At 34.1% G+C, this 18,096-nt stretch overlaps 1 protein-coding gene, 1 long non-coding RNA gene and 1 other non-coding gene across 8 annotated transcripts in view; 2 read left to right on the top strand and 1 right to left on the bottom strand.

The window, feature by feature from the left end:
• On the top strand, positions 1–10,202 carry LOC129149122 (uncharacterized). Of its 5 annotated transcripts, none has more exons than XR_008556085.1 (5): positions 1–627; positions 4,502–4,589; positions 5,024–5,146; positions 7,215–7,341; positions 9,820–10,202. It is a non-coding gene; the product is annotated as an uncharacterized LOC129149122 (long non-coding RNA). The 5 variants fall into 5 exon arrangements; XR_008556083.1 differs by having other exon boundaries at positions 5,027–5,146; positions 9,820–10,201; XR_008556084.1 differs by lacking the exon at positions 4,502–4,589 and having other exon boundaries at positions 5,027–5,146; positions 9,820–10,201.
• On the top strand, positions 2,900–2,965 carry LOC114230674 (small nucleolar RNA SNORD2). The gene has a single exon (XR_003616642.2). It is a non-coding gene; the product is annotated as a small nucleolar RNA SNORD2 (small nucleolar RNA).
• ZBTB1 (zinc finger and BTB domain containing 1) overlaps positions 7,217–18,096 on the bottom strand; it is a 26,358-nt gene continuing 15,478 nt past the window's right edge. The window contains exons 2-3 of one of the 2 annotated variants that reach the window (XM_028141604.2): positions 12,955–14,870; positions 7,217–8,180 (exon numbers count right to left, since the gene is read on the bottom strand). In XM_028141604.2, coding sequence (XP_027997405.1) covers positions 8,129–8,180; positions 12,955–14,852 — 1,950 coding nt within the window. In that variant the 5' untranslated portion in view covers positions 14,853–14,870 and the 3' untranslated portion in view covers positions 7,217–8,128. Of the gene's footprint in view, positions 8,181–11,385; positions 14,871–18,096 lie in introns of those variants that run through there. The other variant, XM_008138953.3, reaches the window with a different exon arrangement.

Consider the following 18,096-nt stretch of genomic DNA (forward strand, 5'->3'; position numbering starts at 1 on the left):
TCCTGGAAGAGGTGCCAGGCCTGAGCCAGGTGCGGAAGTCTGCCAGCCAAGCGGGGAGGAAAGGCATTCTGTGTGTGGGTTGTAGGAGCTTGGGTTAAGAGGAAAGCACTGTATCCTGGGGCAACTATAAATCTTATACAGATTAGTGTTACTACAAGAGCAGGGATACAAGAAAAGAGCGTCTTCAGGTGGACAGGATAGGTTTCAGAACTTTATCTGCCATGATTTCCACCCCCTGAGGCTATGGGAGGTGGAGCACATCCTTTGAAAGAGGGTAGTAATGGACAGCCCATATCAAAGTTGTGTGAGACAGTGCTGGAGCAAAGTTTTTGTCTGAGGAACACATCATCTGTGGCCTAGAAGTAATGTTGCTAGAACCCTATAAAGCCTCATCAATGAACATTTGCCTTTCTTTTACCTAGTTGTATATGTAATCTCCAATATTTAAAAACACACTTCCTACTAATTTGTTCATCTCATTAAATAGTACTGGTTTTAACCACAATTCCCATCTCCTTTTCCATGAAAAAAATAAAAGAAAAAAAAAATATGAACCAGGAAATCTTTTAAAGAAATTAAGAAGACAAAGATAAAACCAAAAGTTTTCTATTGGAGCTGCCTTAAATTGTGAGTACTTATCTCTTGATTTTTTTCTTGCAAATTATTGTCTTTTATGTAGTTATTTAAAAAGGGGGAATTAGAGGGCTGGAGAATAATCCAAATCTTTGTAGAACTAATATGATGTGATCTAGAAACAGGGTCTCGGCTACAACAGAAAGCAGAACTGTAAGAAAAACAAATTCTTCAGATCTCTCACACATTTACCTCAGGCAAGGCAAGATTGCAAAAAGCAAACATGCCAATTCGTATACACAAACACTAAAATTAAAACTTCAGAAGGGAGAGGTTCTTAGTAACTATGTACTATCTCTATGTACAGTTATTACAAACAACTCTTGCAGCCTAACTACCACATTCATCTATAACATGGCTTTGTAAAACCACAGTAGCAATTTATTTGTATTTTCATTAGCAATATCTTTTTTCTGCTCTAACTTTTTATCTAGTAAACTGATGTTTCACACTTTAGCATCCGGAGCTTTCCCCAAAAAGATGCAGTATTTGCATTTTGATCTTATATGAAATAAACTTTTTTAGTCCTAGAACATTATCATACACTGAGCATTCTTAGAATTTTTACATTGTTCTATACTGGTATTGATTTTTTTAAATCTTGTTCTTTTTTATGATTGTGGCTCAGAATTCATTAAAAATATGGTCTATTAAAATTATCAACTTAGCAAATTTATGGTCAAATAATATTCATCAGAGCCAGCACCAGTGCAGCATAACAGGTAAACTCTACTAGTGGGAATATAAATTAGTACAATCTTTCTGGAAGGCAATGTGATAATATTTTTTCTTTACTTTAAATGCAGTCATATCCTTTATTTAGCATTACCATGTGGGATTTATCCAGAAATAATAGAACATTCAGGTAGTATTATTTATGATAACAGCATTAAAAAGGACATGGCTTAAATATCTGACAATAAGAAAATTATTACATCAATTATAGTATATCTACATGATGAATTATTATGTAGCCATAAAAATTATTTACAAGAATTTTAATGACACAGAAAAACGTTTTTGACATAATTAAGTGGAAAATAAGATACAAGACTTTTGTAACTTCTTATCCCATATGTAGGATAATCTTATGTATATGAAAAATGCATCAAAATTGGTTCTCTCTAGATGGTAGGATTATCAGTAATTTTTCTAAATACCCTTATGTTTTTACAATTCATTTTTGAAACTTGACTATTAACATTCACTCAAGACAAAACTTACTAATCCTACTACTTACATAGAAATTACTACTGATTTTCACCAAATGAAATCTGTTTGGCAGATTATAAATACTATGTGTTTCAAAGTATTTTTAAAATCCAAAGGCTGAGGTTCAACACAGTGTGGAAAAACCAAGAGTTTTAGTATATATCAAACCCTCTTTAATTAATCCCTAACAGCCAGAAAAGTACCTGGAACACAGTAGTGATTCACTAGTTCAAGTTTATTAAAAGTGACCCAAAAAACTGAATATTTTTTCTTGTATAAGAGGAAGATTATCTGCCTACCTCTTATATTTCTGTACTCAAACTGCAAATATCAAAAGATGAAACAAAGTCACATCTGAAAATACTTGTACTAGAGATACAAAGATGAATAAAATAAGGTCTAAACTTTGTACATGGATAGTCAGGCCTGCCCTAGGGAGACTAAGAATAAATTTTTTCCCAAATTACTAGGGGAAAAATTTTATGGATTTTTCTGGCACGCTCTCAGTCCTTACCCAGGTTCAACCTTCATAAAGTTTGTGGATTGTTTTGAGGAGGTAATGTTGGCCTGAAGAGAAGGTGGAGTAAGTAGCAGCCGATAAGTTGAGGACCTATGAGCAAACTGTTGTCAAACTAATTATTATATTTAAGACCTCTGTAAATACTGCCATTTTGTAATTCTTGGAAGTATCCTATCCCAATATATTTATCCAATCACCTGTCATATAGGAAAAATTTCACTATTTGCTTCTTTGAGTCTTGGAAAACTGTCTTAAAAGTTACAATTAAACTATAGATACACAGCAGCCTAGGGTAGGACACTACCATGCCTGGCACTGCAGGCTATCAGAACCAAACCTAGAAACCAAAGCCTTTTTCCAGGAGAGAAATCTGTGACCACAGCAGATTATAAATACTGTGGGTTCCTACTTCAGTTTTGTAGAGTGCTAACTTGGAGGATAGACTCTTGTGGAATAGTCTGAAATAATCTGAAAGAAGTCAGACTCAATATGCCATTATTGGTGACACTTATTAAATTAAGTGAAATTAAAATTAACTGAAACTATGACAATCGTCTTTCAGAACTGATATGAAATGAGAGTACTCATTGCTGATCACTGGAAACAAAATTAGTAAATTCTTTAACTGAAAAGAAACAAAATGAATTATACTGGTTAGGAAGTTATTTCTATAAATAAATTATGTTTGTTATTCTGAAAAACGAATTAACCAACCCTTTGAAATACTATGTCAGTGGATTCTTATAAATTTTCTTTTTGTATTATAAAGAAACCTAATTAATGTGTTGCCATCTGTGTTTGCTATGAATTAGTACTTTTGCAGTCATTGTGTATTAAAAGAAAACAGGATTTGGCAGTAATCATTTTAGTAATTCTCTTTGTGTACTTCTGAAGCTTCTCAGGACCACTATAATTAGCTATATCAGATATTTTATTATTTTGGTATTAGAGAATGGAAGGAATTGATAACTTTTCAGACAAATAATTTTTTAAAAGGTTGAAAAGTACAGTTTAAATAAAAGTAATATACAGACAGTTTAACTTCTGAACATAGAGGAGGAAATTTTATTAGGTAAAAACAATGGATTATAAATGTAACAAAAACTCTCTATGTAACCCAATAAACTCCATTTTGTACTAATATACAGAAAATAATCAAATTATAGAATGCATTTAAATCACTTCTTATCATTATATTCATATTTTAGTAATCAAAATTTAAGCATATTTCTTTTGTGAATCTAATTCTACCAGTCAATTAAAATTATTGAATCTCTACTATCTTGATCTGGAACCTTTAATTATTGACAATGTTTTTTATCTTTTCTGTTTCTTACTTGTTATAAGTTTGTTTTCTATAGGCTTCCCTCATGCTCCCAAAAGAGATTAACTCTAGTTTTTTTTTTCAGAAACTAACAGTTTTCTAAACTTATTTGTTTTATTTTAAAGCCATTGAATTCATATGATTTTGAAATCTTTAGTGGATTTCTCTTCTACCTTCTTGCCGCTGGACCCACATATTGTAATTAACTTTTTCTGATTTTTTAATCTAATTATTAGAATTAATATTCAAGTTATTCTATTTTATAGCTAGAGAGTTTAAATTACTTAACTGCGTATACTACTATGAATACTCTAAGTTAGATCTCTTTGTGCAACTCCTTATTAAAATATTTGAATAGGTATAAAAACATAATAAACATTTCTGAAAATATATGACATCTTAATATTGTACAATAAAATAATAATGAATTGGGTACACAGTTAACCAAAAGTAAAACTACAAGTATACTCACAATAAGGAAATAATATGGCTAGAAATGTATTTTTTGAAAAGTACTTGTAGCCAAGTTAAAATTTCACCAAACATTTCATTTCCTCTTGAAAGGACTTTTAAAATATATTAACCATTGTTTTATTCAACACTTAGTTGAATTTTATCTTGAAATTTGAAAACTGAGAAACATTAATACTGAAAATAAGTGTTTAACAGAAACTCATTCTGTCCTATTAAGTTATATTGCTAAGTTCAAAAGAAAATAATGATGTCTTAAGATACATTCTTTTTGTTGTCTGTGAATTGTGAAAATCTACCACTATTGAAGAAATAATACCACTTCTATTTTTTCCTTCAAGTTAACAGACTTAAAAGAGAGCTTCATTAATATTAATAATCAAGTTTGTAACATATATACAGTAAGAAAAGGTTAAATGTTACATTACAGTGAGTAATAACTATATTATCTTTTCTTGTTAAAGTATTGTTCTTGCTTTTTTTCTCTGTACCCACATTTTTATTTATACTCTACAGATTTTTATGTATAATTTTTTAATTGTCTAAAAGCATTTCATAATATGTAAACTCTGACTCAGATTAAGTTTAGAATTATGTGTTTACACAGTTATGTGATTACTAGAGGCCCCATGAACGAAATTCGTGCAAGGGGCTTGGCCCTCGCAGCCCTGGCTTCGTCTGGAAGGTCACCCTGCTGTCTGGTCTAATTAGCATATTATGCTTTTATTATTATAGATTATTATAGATATTTACAGTAGCCTAGCAAGCCTTTTAGAAGGGACCCTTGAAGGTAATCAGCATATAGTTTCATTTTAGTGTAACTTTACCCATTGAAGTCTTATGAATATTCTACTTTTCTTTAGCAGATTTTCCACAGATACTAGGAGAGTCGCCGTGATTCAATTTTGTCACAACAAAGTGATTTCAAAGTGGTCTTTTCTGAGTTTTCTTGGATGCTTGCAACTGGAACATTTGGGGCTGATGAGGTTTGTCAGGAAGACAGAAAAGATGGTGTCACTTCAGATCTGATATTCCTGGGTCTGGATTTAAAGATTATCTGTTGAAGATTGATTCTTCCCCAGGTCCTCTCCAAATTCAGATCTCACTTCTCCAGAGGTTTAGAAGGCCCTATTTCACCACTGCCACACAGAAAAAGACAAAACTCAAGAAAATAATATTACAAGTTGACTGCGCTGCAAGATACATGTCTTAGGTCAGAATTTCATGGCTTTTGGCATCAGACCAGCACACTATTAATAGAACAAAGAATGGAAACAAAAGCATAGTTCCTAGAACTTGAATTTATTTAATTTCTTCCCCAATGTAACTCATTATACTCTTCAGATATAAGGTGTTCTCATCACTCAAATAATTCTCCAACTATAGGGACACTTCCCCCAGCTCCCCTCTTGCATTATCTAAGCTAGAATGGGTAGAGCACATAAATATGTAACATAAAGATAGAATGTCAGCCAGGTAGATGAAAGTAGGGAGGAAGGAAACAGTTAAGTGTTTTCCTTCAAATAATTTTACAATGTATTTTAACTTATTAATGGCAAATCTGGTTGAAACATAGACCTAACAAATTTAAAAGTGGAACATCAAGTTAACATTGTTTGCTCTAAATATTAAGTACTGAATACACTCTGTAAATGAAAATAAAGCGCACACACACACACACACTTTCGCGTGCGCACAGTTTTCCTTCAAATTCCTAAATTCACAGCTCCCCTAGCCTGCCCCAGTGATTGTGGGTAAATTATATTTTTTGCAGCAACACTTTGCCTTAATTTTTTAACAAAGAGATTGTTTCTTAAAATACTTCCACCCCACCCCACCCCCAACATATCAGGGAACATATAAGCATTTGAAAGAAAAAATGACTTTCATAATCTGTATGCTTAGAATTATTTCATCTAAAAATGAATTCTGCTAATTCCCATTGGTATAAGCAATTGCTTTAAGTAGAATAAAAACAACATAGTAACTTTTTAAACTTTAACTGGGGGCTTCATAGGCTGTTTACCTAACTCTATTCCTTTCTCAAATAGGTGAGGATATAGAAATTTTCTCACATAAAATTAATATTCCTGACTCTGAAATGAAACCATGTCCCTTTTTTTTGGTCATCCTTTGATCCTGGTTTCCTGTGATTTCTGACTTATTATAATGGCAATTAGTACATTGATACATTCAATCCAGAGCCAAGCACTGAGCTATAATTTTCACAGCCATCTTTTTCTGTTAGCAAATGAATAAGATAATGAGAAATCATAATGGTTTCCTGCCCCCTAGTGATCTGTGGTGGATTTTGATAGAAAGGATGAATAATTGTCACTAATGAATCTCAATGATTTGGTTTTCCTGAATATAATAGGGGAACAACTTAAATAGGATTTAAACTTCTTAAAGCTAAAATCAAATAAGCATGTACATATAAATATGTAGGTGGTATTAAATTGGTTTAAAATTAGCATGAATTTACAAGCTGCTATAGTCATTTAGTTAATATTTACCAATAAAATTTCTAAATCCTTGCATTTTTGCCTCTTGCTAGCATATAGTTTTTATAAGTAGCTAAATTTCATCTGGTTTTAGTGAGACTCTCCCCATGTTACCCAATAAATATGTCCTTGAGTTTGATAGACCATGAAAAGGGGTAACCCTAAATGATTATATAGGCATTACCCATTCTTCTAACATAAAAAATAAAATTTGGCAGATAGATCCTTGAATTAGTAGATTTTAACACAGAAGTAAAACCTATTGTATAGGCTGTAAAAATCTGGCAATAAGATGCAGGACATTAAAATCATTTCAATTGGGAGGAAACTCTCACTTAAACCATTAAATAACTGTTCATTTGTTTAAACTTTGCTTCTATGTTAGGGTGGATATACAGCTGTTGTTTCCTGAAATTATCTTTCATTTCTTTTACAAGTAAGACTTGTTAAAGTTTACATTAAAAAGCCATAGTTATTTTTTGTAAATTGAATTACAAATGACCAGAAAAAAAATTTTAATGTTTTTTATTATTTTTTTTCTTTTTTTTAGAGAGGAAGAGAGAACCATGGATGAGAGTAGTATCAACATCCACAGGCTGCCTCCTGCACGCCCCCTACTGGGGATCAAGCCCACAACTCAGCATGTGACGACCAGGAATCTAATTATGGACCTCTTGGTAAACACTCTACCACTGAGCCATACCAGCTGGGCGTAAAGAACAACTTTTGTTTTTAGTCAAATTTTGATTGCTCTATAAACTTTAATCAAGCCAATCACAATATGGTAATTAGGGATTTTTTTTTTTTTTTTTTAGCCAAAGAAATGAAAAATTTCTTATCCACATCTTTTGTTAAGGCAAAAAGAGGAAACTGTTTATTCTGGGGTCCTGATTTTTCTTGGGAATATTTTCAAATGATTTGAGTTATTCATCAGTTTCATAACCAGTAAAAGGAAATGAGCATTGGTGGGGAAAATTAAAACATAAAGGTCAAGAATAAGGAAAAGAAAGGATAGTTCACAAATATAGAAATATGTAAGTTGAATTCAAATTAATTTTTAATTGAGCGCTTACCATGGGTCCCAAAAGTGGCTGACAATACCACTAAGTGTTTTAAGTTTAAATAAAGAAAATGGAAACATATTGGTATTTAGTCTTTATTTCTAAAACATCATCCTGAATGACCCATTCAAATAAAAAGTTTTGTTTTCAACTGATTATTTTTACATTATTCAACATGTTCATTAGGTACTCACTATTACCAGCTATGTTACCAGGCACCTCAGATGAGAGGTGATGAACAAGAAGCACAGAGTCTCATAGGAGCTTTATCACATGTGTTCCTAGGCTGAAAAGGCCCTTCTTTGTGCTTCTTGGTAGGTGGAGTATGTAGCTTAGTGGTGAAATACAGGAATGTAGAAATCAGATAGGTCTAGGTTCAAATTCCAGCTCTCGTATCTAGTATTTAGTTTCTGTGTGGTCTCAGGAAAAAAGTCTCTCTGAACCTCAGTCCCCATCTGAAAAATTAGAATGATACTTACCTCATAAGGCTGTAAAGATCAGAATTACACATGTAAAGCATTTAGCAGAGTAGAAAGAGTGCTAACTAAATGGATGCAAGGATTACTAGTGAGAGCCCTAGGATGGATGGATCATGGGTTTCCAAATCTGGCCTGCCACTTCAACTTCTTAACACCAAATATAACTCTACTTGCTTTAGTTCCCTGGCATTCATCTGTCACCCCATTTACTATACCCCAAGTATTAAGGAGAACATACCACAAGGATATGTTCCCACAGAAATTTTCAGTACCCTAGGATCCTAGTAATGCTAGGGTGCCTGCAGAACAGTAGCATTTATCACTGAGAAGCATTTGATGATACACAAGAGATGGGGATGGTAAGAAAAAATGAGGAACTGACCAAAGTAGATTAATAGCAAAAAAAAAAAAAAAAAAGGAATTTTAACTCATAAAACCATTTAAAATTAAGAAAACCAAATTTCTTTATTCTCAACTATGTGTGCACATACACATTCAGGTTATTTTTCTTTTGATTGGTACTGATTTAGCTTTTAAAAATAATGACAAGTTTTTATTTAACAATTTCACTGTTGTTGTTGTTTTTTTTGGGGGGGGGGTTTCCAGAGACCTATTAAATATGGAAGTTCCTTAAGTGATTTAGGGAAACAAGTTATTGTTTTAACCAGGGAGAAAGTTGGCAACAACCACAACCCTCACTTACCACTCTTTTAGAATATAAAAGTTGGTATATTATCTCAAGTATTTAGGCATGTCATTGGCATGTTCATAATTGTTTTATTCTATAGCTCTAACTGAATTTTTTAAATCTATTCAAATTATTTTTGAAAAGTGTTTTTTATTGATTTTTCAAGAGAGGGTGAGGGAGAAAGAGAGAAACATCGATGTGGGATTGAAACATTGATCAGGGGCCTCCTGCACACCCTAGACCAGGGATTGAGCCCACAACCCAGCCATGTGTACTGATTGGGAATCAAGCAGCAACCTTTCATCGCACAGGATGACGCCCAACCGAGCCACAATGGCCAGGGCATAATCAAATTATTTTAACCTACCAAATTACTTCAATCTTTATTCAAATCACAGAAAATTTCAAGTCTTTACTTTTTTATTCAACTTTTATGACTTGTTCATATTTTTATCCTCAACCACATTACTTAAATAGGATTTTTTAGGTCAGTCTATTATTTTACCTTTTAATTGGTGTTCTGAGTGCCCTAGCAAACTCCTTAATTCTTTTATTTTTGTAAGTAGCCCCTGGAATCTTTCTTCTAATCCTTGTCTATATTCAAACTTCACACATTAAACATTAACCATGTGCTATTTTACTTTATGTGATAAGGCATTTCTCTGAATAAATGGGTGATTAAGAGTCCTTGTCCACTGCCCCTTGGTTGTGCTTTATTAATCTCTGAGTTTCTTAGTCCTGTTTACTAAAGAATTACAAACATCTGAGTGGCACTATAATTGATGGCAAGCTTTTTAGGCACTGACTCCATTACTCTAGAATTCCTTGCTAGAGAACAAAAGTCCTTTTAAGCAAGACTGTGTTTATGAGACAGAAAGAAAAACTAGATTGTGCATATACTTATCCAGATTTTCCTCTCATTTTTAGATTTGGAGCCCAATCACTCAAATTATAAAGACAAGAGGAGCACACAGCTTCCATAACCTTGATTCACTGTCTTCACAGCAATAAAGGGCAAGAAGCAATAGCAAGCTCCAAAGCTGTAATTCCACCCCACGAGAGGTAAAAAATGAGGAAACTGGGCTGGTCAAAGGTGGTGGATACTTTTCATTCCTCCTAGTTTTAAAAGGCAAGTAAGTAGCCTTTAAATGAACTCTTTGCCTTAACAAGGAAAACTGTACATTATACTTAAAGCCCGCGCTCCCTTGTAGCTAGTTCCAGAACAAAAGGTGTGTGTTCTGTATGATGAGACAGAGAAAACATGGTTGAGGTGTGGCTTTGTGAAACTATAAACATCTCAGTCATGTAAAATTAGAGACGGTTTAATCTATCTAAATAAAGGTCTAACGTGCTAAGTGTCCAACCGATCGGTCAACCGACTGCTTGACCAGTCGCTATGACATGCACTGACCACCAGCGGGCAGACACTCCGCCCGGTAGGTTAGCTTGCTGCTGGGGTCCAGCCAATCAGGACTGGGCGAGAGGGCTGGATATGCCCTGGAACCCTCCCTTGGTCCCTCCCCGGCTGGCCAGCCCCAATGGGGACTGGGTGAGACGCCCCCAATCAGGACTGGGCAATATGGGCTGGTCACACCCTGGAGACAACCTCCCGCGGTCCCTCCCCGGCCTCTAAAATATTTCTTCTAATCAATTTCCTTTCAATGTGCACAAATTCGTGCACCCGACCTTTAGTATTTATATATTTGGTTGCTAATTGTTGGCTATTAGTACATGTCAAAACACTTAAGTTATATCCCCTTTCCTAATAGAATAGACAATCCATTAGGAAATGGATTGGTAGTAGTGGTAGTATTTAGAAAGAACCCTGTTCTTTTTTGATGGAAAAGCCATTGCAATAGATTTTGATGAGGGTCATGGATAACAGTGGTCCCAGAGAAAATTATGTTTACTATGATACTATACAGTTTAGAAATTTGGTTTAAGTTTACCTTATCTCTCTACACTATTCTCTGATTGTCTCTGGGTTTGTTACAAAACTTTTATCAGGTTCCTATCAGTAATGTACATGGCATATTTCATTTTAAGTTGCATTTCAGATTTAATTACTTGCTAAACTACTGTATCCAAGACTAAGATGAATCACTTTTTCTATGTAGCTTTAAAAAAAAAATCTTTGATTTCTCATTTATCTTTTTGTGTATTTTCCCCATCTCTACTTCCCATTATTGCATGGCTCCTGTTCTATTCCTATTAACACCTCAACGTCTCCCCACAAATCTCTGACTCACACTGGGCTCTAACACTTCTCTGTCAACTAAGTCTGTGTTAGTCAATAGATCTCTCAATTCTCCTGGCAACTTGTTCTTTAATGCAAGTTGTATACAAAAATATGACTTGCATATCTTAAAAATCTGATGTAAAAAAGGAGCAATACTATTTATACTCACAAAATTATACTTTTAAATATAGTAGTTATTTCAAATCCCATTATGATAATGGTATTATAATGCAAGTAACTCACATTAAAAGGCATTCTACTCAATAGTTGTTTTTATTGGCAGGTCATTAGCCAGTGTTTTAATTCACATGTAATTCATGTAGACCCTGTGTCAGCAATACCTAACAGTAATACTACTTTAACTAAAAAATGATAAACTATTTCCATTTATATGCTCTGTGATTATTTTATAGTCCTCAAAGTTTATAGTCCTTTACAGAAAAAAATAATAGTAAAGCATGGTGATAAACTGCAATTTGCCAAAGCACATTTTCTCCAAATCTTAGTAGTATGAAACACAAGACAGTTGTTTGCACACTCTACTTTTATAGAACAACCAGATTTGTAATTGATTTTTTAATTTTATTTATTTTATCAATACACATGGCAGCTTTCTCAAATCTCAAAGTTCCAAAAGTACGTACTTTTAAAGGTGAAAAATCATTTTTCTTTAGATGTCATATTCCTAGAGAACTATTAAAATCTATTTATATAAACAAAAATAACTGATAAACTAACACACTTTAGAAATAAGAATATTTTAAATTATTTTAAATGAATACAAGATATGTCTTTTTAATTAACTATCATAGTTAAATTTAATATCACAAAACAAAATGACTTATCCTCACAAATTTCTCAAATGGAGTAAAGTCATTGGGTTTTACACTTAATATAAGTTTTAAATGTGATTAAATGATAATATTTTATCAATTATAGGAAAATATTCATTTATAGGAATTTTCTTAGGTCTATCAATCTTTTGGGGCCAAGTCTGAGCCCATGTCAACCTTCAAGGTTAGATTCCGTGCACCTAACCTGCCTAATAAGAATATGAATTTCACTGATAAGAAGGGGAATAAACAATGGCTAAATCACTGTTTAACTTACCAAAAAGAAAAGCTAAAAAAAACTAAAAGTGAATAGGATAGCTTTAAATAACTAATTACTTTTTAAAATTTAAATAGGAATGGCCAATGACGTTGGGTTTAAAATTTCACAGGATAACCTTAAAAAAACACCCACATAGAAATAGTGAAGTCATCACCTTATTAATAAAAAACTAAAGTTTAATAGTCATTAAAGGGGTAACAACCACTTATAGTCTACATTTAAAAGAAATTTTTAATCATAGCTAAAACAAACTAAAAACAAAGAATTCTATTAAGAAAAAACAAAAATAAACATTTAATAACACCTAAAATGTAGATACTTAAGATCCTAAACAAAAATATTTAAGGTAAAAGGGCCTTGAAATTTTTTTCCAACAATTAATCTTAACTCAATTTCTAAATAGCTCACATCCTTTGCTTTGGTGTTTTTTCTGCTATGAACTAAAAATTAGAACACAGAAAATGATTTATGTTCTTTTTAAATGCTTGGCATTATAATGTGATCTCATATCTTTCCTCAAATTGAATTTTGCTCCACATATTCCACATGTATACAGATGAACATCCATGTGCTGTTCCAACTGTTCATTATTTGGGAATATCTGAAAGCAGACCTGGCATATAGTCTCACCAGCAGATAAATGAGAAATCATATGCCGTACATGGTCATGCTTTCTGAAGTTTCCTTGATCACAAATGGAACAGACATACCTGGCCATGCCTTTGTGCATATCATTGTGCAGTCGCAACTGACGTTCTCTTAAAAACTGCTTCCCACATGTCTGACACACAAACTGTTTTTCCTTAGTATGAACAGTATAGTGTTCTCTTAGGTGACACCGCTGATAAAATCCTTTTCCACACAGATTACAAAAATGCTTTCGTCTGTGATCTCTTTCATTTTCTTCCATGATGGCACTCTTAAACATATCTTGGTCTAGGCAGCCAGACATATGTTCAACCACTAGATTTTCAGTTTCAAAACGCTGGCCACAATTAGGGCACCGAAAAGGACAGGCAGAATGTTTAAATAACTGCTTTTTTTGAATACTGTTTATCTGGAAATGACTGTCCCTAAAATCATCCAACATTTCAACAAACATATCTCTTATTTCAGACTGCTCATCAGGATTCTCTTCCATGTCCATTTTCTCCTCAGTATTTCCTAACCCATTCATTGTCAGATCTTGGGGTTCTCCACATCTTTGAGCATGTTCCTGAAGTTGTCTACCCTTCACAAGTATTTGTCCACATTTACCACATGCACAGATATTTTCAATGTGCTTGGCTAAATAATGAGATGACAGGTCCTCCTCAGTTATTGTAAGTCCGCACAGTTCACAAGATGCATTTTCGGTATCTTCTTGTATTGGACTGCTGTTGTTAGGGGGTCGCGTATTTTCTAAACCACCTCTTTCATCAGCATTCATTGACATTCGAGGTTTTAGAGTTTTCCTACCACTTTTTTTAATACTGACATCTTCTTCAACATAGTATCTGTAAAATGGCTCTTCAGGTTCATCTTCTAATTCATCGTTGTCGGTGGATTCATTACAATCTTTATCAGTAACTTTAATAATGTTAAAATCTTTCAGTTCATCTGTAGGAATATCTTCTGGCTCCATCTTGATAACGATTCTTTTTCTCTCGGCAGCTCTGCTCTTTTCTTCACTGGCTAGTTCAGACTCCACTGTGCTACTCTTTCTGCTTCCAGTGGTTGAAGTCGAATCATCAGCAGGCTGGCTTGTGTCTCCTCTGTATTTGTCTGTCTGTGCAGAATATGTCTTAGAAGAATCCTTTTCACCAAATTCAGCTTTGATATTACTCTCTTTTCCATCTCTAACATCTACTATTCTGTGATAGGATCTCGTGTTTTGATATGAATGTCTGTTAGTACAGGTTAGCACATGCTCATCTAATAATTTTTCACAGCTAAAGCCAAATCCACAACTATCACAGGTAAAACTTCGTCCAAAGCGTCGTGACACACGTTCTTTTGGAGTAGATAATTTGGACACAGAACTTTTTTTACACACATCAAATAGTGGTTCAGGAAAATTACCTAATTGTAAAGACTCTTCATCAGGCTCTCTGTTATGTGGTGTATTTACTGTTGAACTTGGCTCTGCACACCACCTATTGGCTTCATTGCCATTTCTAGCCACAGTATCTTCATACATTCTCACCCCAAATATCATTTTGCTGTTCTGTTTGCTAGAAGCAGATGATGAACATTTTGAACTAGAACAATCTGCATCCTGTATGTCTTCTAAGCAGTCAGGAACATTGTACAGCTGTAGGTAATTCATGGCCACTTTAAACTGCTCAAAACTGGAGGGAGCTGTCATTATTTTTCCTAAATACATAAATTGCAAAATGAGATCAAAACACTCAGCACTAATTTTCATGTTGCTGAGATTCAGCTGTGCAGTACTATGCTGATGGTTCATGAAAAACATCCTAAAATAGGAGCTACAAGCAGCTAGAACGGCTTTGTGTGCTTGAAAGTAAATGTCATCAATTGCAATACAACAGTCACAGAGAAAACCCCATTCCCTTTGGTTGTTTAGCTGCTGAAGGACGTAGCTGCTGTGGCTGGGCTTTGCCATCTTCTATTAATTAGCGACCTATGTAAAACAAAAATATTACAGTCAGACAAGATATCACAAAAGCACTTGAACAAAAGAATAAATCTGATCATAATTTGTGACTTGTGTCACTTTGCTATTACAGTCAAGGTATGAATCAAGTCTTCCATTCTAATGTAGCAAAATTCAATAATATATATCTGAGTCATGTTTTAAATTTGAAAATGAAAAATACTCAGCCATTTACTCAAGCTTCTCATTTTGATTTTAAGAAATATAAGCAAAGTCAAGCAAAAACCATCATTTTGGTTTCATTACAACTCTACAAAGGAAATGTATACTAAATTTGAAAGGAAAAAAGACATGAGTTTAAAAGTACTTAAAGGATATAAACAATGAAAGTAAATAAAATAGCAACTTAAGTTGAAAATTAGTAACTAAACTGCAAAATATTAAAAACTTACTAGATGGTGGATATAAAGGAATTATTGCACATTTTAAAATGTGATAAGCACATTTTAGTTTTGTTAAAATTGAGTCCTATCTTTTAGATATACATACTGATATTTTATAGATGAAATTATATATCTAAAATATGCTTGAAAATAAATACAGTGGGTTGGCTGTGGGACTACAGATGATATGAGATTGGTCATGTACTGATAACTACTAAAGTTGGGAGACAGGTATAATTTAATTTTTGTATGTTTGAAAATCTCCTTAGAAAAATTCTATTTCAAAAAACTTATTAAGTTACATGGAAATGACACCGAGCAAATAGGTTTGATCACTGCTTTTTTCTTGATTACTGGAGAATCAATAATTCTGTAGTTAGAATAGCTGTCTTTTTGCCCTGGCTGGTTTTCTCAGTGGTTAGAGCGTTGGCCCACAGAGGAAAGGGTCGTGGGTTCAATTCCTGATCAAAGGCCTGTACACCTCCATTGAAGGCTTGATTGCAGCCTGGGTTGATTCAACCCATCAATGTGCCTCTCTCACCTCTCTCTCTCTCTCTCTCTCTCTCTCTTTCTCTGTGCCCCTCCTCCCTCCCTTCCACTCTTTCTCTAAAAAACAAAACAATTGCCAAAACCGGTTTGGCTCAGTGGATAGAGCGTCAGTCTGCGGACTGGAAGGTCCCAGGTTCGATTCCGGTTAAGGGCATGTACATTGGTTGCGGGCACATCCCCCGGTGGGGGGTGTGCAGGAGGCAGCTGGTCGATGTTTCTCTCTCATCGATGTTTCTAGCTCTCTATCCCTCTCCTTTCCTCTCTGTGAAAAATCAATAAAATATATTTAAAAAAAAAAAAAAAAAAAAAAAAAAAAAAAAAAAAAAAAAAAAAAAAAAAAAAAAAAAAAAAAAAAAAAAAAAACAAAACAATCAATGGAAAAAATATCTTCGAATGAGGTTTAAAAAGTAAAATAAAATAGCTGTCTTTTATTGCTTGATATGCACTGTAGGGTATAAGAAGAAATGGACCTATTTGAGAAGAGGTGTCTATTCATAGATTGTAAATTTTTTGATTGTTTAAAAAAATGTATACAAAAGTAACGCATGCTCACTGCAAATAATTCAAACATAAAAGTATATCGAATAAAAACACACTTTAGCCTTGACTGGTTTGGCTCAGTGGATGGAGCGTCGGCCTGCGGACTGAAGGGTCCCGGGTTCGATTCCGATCAAGGGCATGTACCTTGGTTGCGGGAACATCCCCAGTGGGGGGTGTGCAGGAGGCAGCTGATTGATGTTTCTCTCTCATTGATGTTTCTAGCTCTCTAACCCTCTCCCTTTCTCTCTGTAAAAAAATCAATAAAATATATTTTTTTAAAAACACACAAAAACACACACATTTTAGACTGCATACCTCTTCCCAGAGGTAACCTCTCCAAACACTCTGGATTGTATCTTCAGTTTCTATGGGTACATACAGAATCAACAGATCTGAGTATCTACCATGTGCCACACATAGTTTTGCTTTTGTTGTATATTTGTTTTTTGAACCTAATTGGGATCATACTATATACGTTACTTTCTACAACTAGTTTTTTTCCACTTAACATATGGTAGATACTGTATTTTTAAAAATAATAATTCCCCTTTTTAAAATGTTTTTATTGATTTCAGAGAGAGAAAGAGAGGGAGGGAGGGACGGAGGGAGGGAGGGAGGGAGGGAGGGAAACATCAGTGATGAGAAAGAATCATTGATCAGCTGGCTCCTGCACGTTCTTGTTGGGGATCAAGCCTGCAACCCAGGCATGTGCCCTGAAAGGGAATAGAAAGAACTCCTGGTTCATAAGTCGACGCTCAACCACTGAGCCAGGATGGCTGGGTGAAACTGTAAGTATTTTTTAAAAATACATTTTTATTGATTTCAGAGAGGAAGGGAGAGGGAGAGAGAGACAGAAACATCAATGATGAGAGAATTATCGATATAGGCCTCCCCCTGCACATTCACCACCGGGGGATTGAGCCCACAACCGGGGCATGTGCCCTGACTGGGAATCGAACATCAACCTCCCATCTCAGAGCTTGACGCTCAGGCAAAACTAAGTATTTTTAATGTAGGGAGTTGACTTTGATTTAAAAAAAAAAAAAAAAAAAAGGAAAGGAAACTATTAAAAGCACCAGAAGTCCTACTATTATATTACAAAGGTAAAATAAAATAAAATTTTAGTCTCAATTTTTAATCTGTATACATAAAACTTCAGAATCTGTTTTCTACTGAAAAAAAAAAACAACAACAATAAAAACAAGTTCCTAGGCAATTTGAACATAAAAAGAACATTTAACAATAACTACAGAAATAACATGTTCACTCTTCAGTCCCCAAACCCTTCAAATCTTGTAGTAATTAAGACAGTATCTGACTTTACTTACTTCACTTGTTTTTTATCTGTTCGTCACAGATCACACATGGATCCTTCCCTTTCCCCTATTACTTAAAGACTCATCCAGCCTTCCTTTTCCTGCCTACAGATAGAGTTGCACGGTTAGGGATGCGCATGAAATAGTACTGTTGACATGCACTGGTGAAATGAAGATGGCTCATGATAACTACTGCCTTCTTGAAATTGCAACCACTGTACCTTTTCTATAAACTAGATCAAGTATTTCAAGTAGGTACAATATTTCAACCTTTTCTGAGTCAGATATCTGTGCCCAAACTGTGAGGAATCACATTCAGTATGTACCTAAATACAAAAAGCAATTAATGCACAAGATTTTCATTAATGTGTTATTTATAATTTCAAATGCCTGATAATAAGGGAG

Source organism: Eptesicus fuscus, chromosome 5 (genome assembly GCF_027574615.1).
Source record: "Eptesicus fuscus isolate TK198812 chromosome 5, DD_ASM_mEF_20220401, whole genome shotgun sequence".
Lineage (NCBI taxonomy): Eukaryota > Metazoa > Chordata > Mammalia > Chiroptera > Vespertilionidae > Eptesicus > Eptesicus fuscus.